The following is a 5,512-nucleotide window of genomic DNA, read 5'->3' as shown; positions in this document are numbered from 1 at the left end:
AAAAAAAAAAAAAAAAAAAACAAGAAAAAACCCAGTGCCCACTGGCTGTCACTCCGTTTCCCCCTCCCCTGGTCCCAGTAACCCCTTGTCTAGGTCCTGGTTCTATGGATTTGCCTACAGTGGATATTTCATGAAAACGGGCTCAGACGGCATTTGTCCTTTTGTGACTGGCTTTCCTCACTCAGCATGGTGTCTTCGACGTCCACCCATGTGGCAGTATGGCCTTCCTTTTTATGGGCAAATGATATCCTGTGGCATGGATGGACCACAACGTGTGGACTGATGGGCTGTTGCCCATGATGCTGCCAGGCATGCCAGGGTACACGTGTGTGCCCATGCCCCCGGTTCTATGGCTGCACGCCAGGGCTGGAAGGGCTGGTGGTGGTTTCCATCGTGAGGAGCCACTGGTTTTCCACAGTGGCTCCACCATCTTAGGTGCCCACCAGCAACACGAGGTTCCAGTTTCTCCACATCCTCAACAACCTGTTGCTATGTCTTCTTTGTTCTGGCCATTTCTGCTGAACAGGTGGCTTGCTGTGGGCTTTTTTCAGTTCCCTGTTGACCCATGTTGAGCTTCTTTTCATGTGCTGGGCCATTTGTGTATCTTTTCTGGGGAATTGTCTATTCAAATCCTTTCTCCAGGGCTTCTGAGACAGGATCTCGCTCTGTTGTCCAAGCTGAAGTGCAGTGGCATAATCTTGGCTCACTGCAGCCTCTGCCTCCCAGGTTCAAGCGATTCTCCCACCTCAGCCTCCCGAGTAGCTGGGACTACGGGTGTGCACGACACCTGGCTAGTTTTTGTATTTTTGGCCAGGTTGGTCTCGAACTCCTGACCTCAGAGTGCTGGGATGATAGGCATGAGCCGCTGCGCCCGGCAGCTGGGTTTTTATTAGAGTTTTTCTGTAGATACATCGGCTAGAAATGACTGAGTTGGAAGAATTCTCTGTATTCTCTGGTTGCCAGACCCTTATCAGATATAATTTACAGAAACGTTCTCCAATTCTATGGACTGTCTCTTACATTTTCTTGATGGCGTCTTTAGAAGCGCAGAGTATTTATTTTGGTAACATCTGGTTTACTTTGTTTCCTTTGTCAAATCCAGATTCATGAAGATTTGCCCGTTTTCTTCTAAAAGTTCTATAGTTTTAGCTCTGAAGTTTAGCTCTTTGATCCACTTTGAGGTAAATTTTGGCACGTGGTGTGAGGCAGGAGTTGCGTCTCATTCTCCTGCCTGGGGCGGTGCCTGCACTGTGGTGAAAAGGTGGTCCGTTCCCACTGAACGGTCACAGCTCCCTTGTCTAAGATCAGTGGCCCCTGGGTTCCAACTGGACCCTCAGTTCTACTCCACTGGCCTGCGTCTGCCCGCCATTACTACAGCTGTGCCATGCCGAGGTCAGGCTGGGGCTTTTGTGGGCTGCTGGGTGAGCTGGAGAATGCGGTCATGTGACCTGCAGGAAGGGCAGAGCTGAGTGTATGACCTGTGTCGTTCCCCTCCAGAAATATCCGCAGCCCAAAGGGCAGAAGAAGAAGAAGATCGTCAAGTACGGCATGGGTGGCCTCATCATCCTCTTCCTCATCGCCATCATCTGGTTCCCACTGCTCTTCATGTCGCTGGTGCGTTCCGTGGTCGGGGTCGTCAACCAGCCCGTTGATGTCACCGTCACCCTCAAGCTGGGCGGCTACGAGGTGAGCATGTGTGGCCCACCTGTCCGTTCTCACCCCGAGGGTTCTGGCCAGGGCGGCGTGCCACCCCCAGCGGCTCCTCCACACTCATCTTCATGGCCCCGTGTCCCCGTACCTGCCCCTAGCCGCTGTTCACCATGAGCGCCCAGCAGCCGTCCATCATCCCCTTCACGGCCCAGGCCTACGAGGAGCTGTCCCGGCAGTTTGACCCCCACCCGGTAAGTGGCCTCTGCCCTGTGACAGCCTGGTGGGGGATGGGGGAGGTGGCTGCAGTCACTGAGGGTGTCACCTGTACCCAGCTGGCCATGCAGTTCATCAGCCAGTACAGCCCTGAGGACATCGTCACGGCGCAGATTGAGGGCAGCTCCGGGGCGCTGTGGCGCATCAGCCCACCCAGCCGCGCCCAGATGAAGCGGGAGCTCTACAACGGCACGGCTGACATCACCCTGCGCTTCACCTGGAACTTCCAGAGGTGCGTCCTGGACTTGAGGCAGGGCCTAGGTGAGTGGCCCCACCACAGTGGGTCACGCTGTGTTCCCACCCCCAGGGACCTGGCCAAGGGAGGCACCGTGGAGTACGCCAACGAGAAGCACATGCTGGCCCTGGCCCCCAACAGCACTGCACGGCGGCAGCTCGCCAGCCTGCTCGAGGGCACCTCGGACCAGTCTGTGTGAGTGAAGGGCCCGGGCGGTGGGCAGGAGGGCTGGGCCAGGTTGGCTGGGCCAGGCCTGACCTGCCAGCACCTCCCTGCAGGGTCATCCCAAATCTCTTCCCCAAGTACATCCGTGCCCCCAATGGGCCCGAAGCCAACCCTGTGAAGCAGCTGCAGCCCAGTGAGTGCGGGCGCCGGGGCTGGGGGAGGCCAGAGAGGGGTGACGGGCGCCGGGGCTGGGGGAGGCCAGAGAGGGGTGGCTGCGGCCCCAACCGTCTCCTCGCTCCGCCCCAGACGAGGAGGCCGACTACCTCGGCGTGCGCATCCAGCTGCGGAGGGAGCAGGGTGCGGGGGCCACTGGCTTCCTTGAATGGTGGGTCATCGAGCTGCAGGAGTGCCGGACCGACTGCAACCTGCTGCCCATGGTCATCTTCAGCGACAAAGTCAGCCCACCGAGCCTCGGCTTCCTGGCTGGCTACGGGTGAGTGGCTGGGGGGCACCCTGCAGCTCAGGGGGCTCCGGGCGGCCCCAGGACTCACCAGCTTCCCCCGCAGGATCATGGGGCTGTATGTCTCCATCGTGCTGGTCATCGGCAAGTTCGTGCGTGGATTCTTCAGCGAGATCTCGCACTCCATTATGTTCGAGGAGCTGCCGTGCGTGGACCGTATCCTCAAGCTCTGCCAGGACATCTTCCTGGTGCGGGAGACTCGTGAGCTGGAGCTGGAGGAGGAGTTGTACGCCAAGCTCATCTTCCTCTACCGCTCACCAGAGACCATGATCAAGTGGACTCGTGAGAAGGAGTAGGAGCTGCTGCGCCCGAGAGGGAAGGAGCCGGCCTGCTGGGCAGCGTGGCCACAGGGGGAGGCACTCCTCAGGCCGGGGAGCCACTGCCCCATCCAAGGCCGCCAGCTGTGATGCATCCTCCCGGCCTGCCTGAGCCCTGATGCTGCTGTCAGAGGAGGACATGCATCCCCATGGCCGGGGTGGTGCTGCCCCCCGCTATGTGTACTGTAGAGTTTTTTAATTAAAAATGTTTTATTTATACAAATGGACAATCGGAGGCCAGTCCCCCGTCCTTGCCTTCCAGCTCCAGTGTGGTGGGCCCTGCACCAGGCGGCCACCACCTGCTGTCTCGTCAAGCACCTCCTCAGGCTCAGCTCTGGCCTGCCTCATCGTCACTGTCCTCAATCAGACAGTCCTGGATCTCCTGCAAGACCCAGGCCCTAGAGAGAAAGCTGCAGTGGGCACCAGCCCCAAGGCCCCTGCCCCACACGCCACAGCAGTGGGGGCCCCAGTACCTCTGTGTGCGGAGCTGGGCCTCGGCCAGGATGTACGGCGGCAGGGGGTCCAGTGAGGGCTGCAACAGAGGCCGGTGTCAAGGGGCCACGAAACCTGCCAGCACCCCCTCGAGCCACCCATGAGGGGACAGCCTTCCCACGTCCCCAAGCCTGGCCCGGGGCAGGTGGGCACGCACTCACCAAGTCCTTCATGTTCACGCGGCAGCTGTAGCACAGCTGCTCCTCGATGCAGGCTTGGGGGTCCTCCCTGCGGGAGCAGAGCTGGCTGTGCCCACCTTGGCACCTCAGTGCTGTGCACTGTGGGGTAAGGGCAGGTCCCCCTCCCCTCATGCAGCTGGCCATGGGTGGCAGGAACAGGGACTCACCTCCTGCAGGCCCCCTGGCCATAGCCCTGGACCTGGCCCACCCCTGGAGAACAGCAGGACCCCGGGGGTGTCCGGGTCTCTGTCAGAGGGGTGGGCGACTGCATCTGGGAGAGACGTGAGGAGGTCTGAGCCCCAAAAGCCGTGGCACTGTCTGCAAGCAGAAAGGGGCTGAGGGAGCCTGGGGCTGCTGAGCCCCCACGCCCACTCCCTAGCTCCCTCCCCCATCACCCCAAGAGCATGATACACAGACCAGCCGCATCGACATCCAGGGCACACATGCAGAGGAGGCAGCAGGGGTTGGAGTCGCCGGCAGCAGAGCCGTCCCTGGGGGCCTTCACTAGCTTCTCACTTGTCCTGTGGCCAGGGTGTGGGAGGAGCAGGTGAATTGCACGGGCTGCGGCTCCACCCTAAGCCCTGGCCTGAGCACGAGCGGTGAGCTCAGCACCCGCACACACCCACACACACCTGTACACAGTGCTGACAGTGGAGGGGAACTGGGTCTGCAGCCTGAGGATGAAGGCCTCCATCAGCCGGTGGATGCTGGCCTTTTCAGGGGCCTAGAGACAATCAGATTGGGGGCTATGGGAAAGACCAGAGGCCAGCCCCAGGCTGGGGCAGAGAGTCCCCGGGGCAGGTGCCGTGGGTTCCACGCTGCTGGCCCACATGGATCTGGCTTTGCTGCGACGGCTCAAGGCAGCCAGGGAACCGGCTTCAGCAGTGCACCCACTGTGGGGTCCTCCTGTCAACCCCACGCCCTCAGGGCACAGGGCGGGTGAGAGGATGTGGCACTGCTGGGGGAATACAGCAGGAGTCACTGAAGGTGTGCTGGTGACCTGAGCCTGTGAGAGGCTGCCCAGCCCACAAGGCCCACCCTGGTGTCAGTGGTGAGAGAGGCTGCTCCGTCCACATGGCCCACCTTGGTGTCCACGGCCGGTGTGAAAACAGAAGGGACGGAGAACAGGCGGTTGTAGAAAGCGACCTCCTTCAGGGTGTGGTCCCGCATGGGCCGTACCACCACCACGTCCCCGTGCCGCTCATCCGAGAAGCCCTGGGGGAGGCGGGGGCTGTGTGGTTGAGGTCAAGGCCCGAATGTGCTCCTCCCTCCTCCCCTGCCAGCTGGGGGAGGTCACAGACCTCCATCCCACAACCATCCACGAGGCTGCAGGACTGATACACGAGAGGCTGCTCTCCAGTGAAGGTGGTCGAAGGGGTGAAGGTGGGGATGGGCCTCCTGAACACCCAGGTCCCTGCCTACCGTGTCCCAGGCCAGGAAGGCCCCTCGACCCAGCGCCAGGTTGGTCATGAGCTTGATGGCCAAGCGTGTGCAGCTGTCCCCAGTCATGACCTTAGAGTAGCCGTGGGCTCGGGCCATGTGCAGGATCAGGTGGGTCCTAAAGCACAGAGCATCTCAGGGGCCTGGGGGGCCAAGACCTGGGGGGGGGGGGCCCCAGGGGGGCGGGGGGGGAGCCGGCGCGGGGGGGGGGGGGGCTCAGGGGTGTGGGGGGGGGGGGGCA

At 61.2% G+C, this 5,512-nt stretch overlaps 2 protein-coding genes across 5 annotated transcripts in view; one reads left to right on the top strand and one right to left on the bottom strand.

Moving 5' to 3' along the window:
- PIEZO1 (piezo type mechanosensitive ion channel component 1) overlaps window positions 1-3,390 on the top strand; it is a 69,743-nt gene extending 66,353 nt beyond the window's left edge. The window contains exons 23-29 of the mRNA XM_025369732.1: window positions 1,427-1,686; window positions 1,809-1,901; window positions 1,983-2,155; window positions 2,231-2,353; window positions 2,437-2,516; window positions 2,630-2,816; window positions 2,890-3,390. Coding sequence (XP_025225517.1) covers window positions 1,427-1,686; window positions 1,809-1,901; window positions 1,983-2,155; window positions 2,231-2,353; window positions 2,437-2,516; window positions 2,630-2,816; window positions 2,890-3,139 — 1,166 coding nt within the window. The 3' untranslated portion in view covers window positions 3,140-3,390. The remainder of the gene's footprint in view (window positions 1-1,426; window positions 1,687-1,808; window positions 1,902-1,982; window positions 2,156-2,230; window positions 2,354-2,436; window positions 2,517-2,629; window positions 2,817-2,889) is intronic.
- CTU2 (cytosolic thiouridylase subunit 2) overlaps window positions 3,352-5,512 on the bottom strand; it is a 9,363-nt gene continuing 7,202 nt past the window's right edge. For 2 of the 4 annotated variants that reach the window (XM_025370918.1, XM_025370916.1), the window contains 8 exons: window positions 5,254-5,389; window positions 4,915-5,046; window positions 4,464-4,555; window positions 4,249-4,352; window positions 3,999-4,149; window positions 3,814-3,880; window positions 3,634-3,692; window positions 3,352-3,558 (listed from right to left, as the gene is read on the bottom strand). In XM_025370918.1, coding sequence (XP_025226703.1) covers window positions 3,489-3,558; window positions 3,634-3,692; window positions 3,814-3,880; window positions 3,999-4,149; window positions 4,249-4,352; window positions 4,464-4,555; window positions 4,915-5,046; window positions 5,254-5,389 — 811 coding nt within the window. In that variant the 3' untranslated portion in view covers window positions 3,352-3,488. Of the gene's footprint in view, window positions 3,693-3,813; window positions 3,881-3,998; window positions 4,150-4,248; window positions 4,353-4,463; window positions 4,556-4,914; window positions 5,047-5,253; window positions 5,390-5,512 lie in introns of all 4 variants that reach the window. The other 2 variants (XM_025370917.1, XM_025370914.1) reach the window with 2 other exon arrangements.

Source organism: Theropithecus gelada, chromosome 20 (genome assembly GCF_003255815.1).
Source record: "Theropithecus gelada isolate Dixy chromosome 20, Tgel_1.0, whole genome shotgun sequence".
In the NCBI taxonomy this organism is placed as follows: Eukaryota; Metazoa; Chordata; class Mammalia; order Primates; family Cercopithecidae; genus Theropithecus; species Theropithecus gelada.
This window is presented reverse-complemented; position numbering and strand designations above follow the sequence as displayed.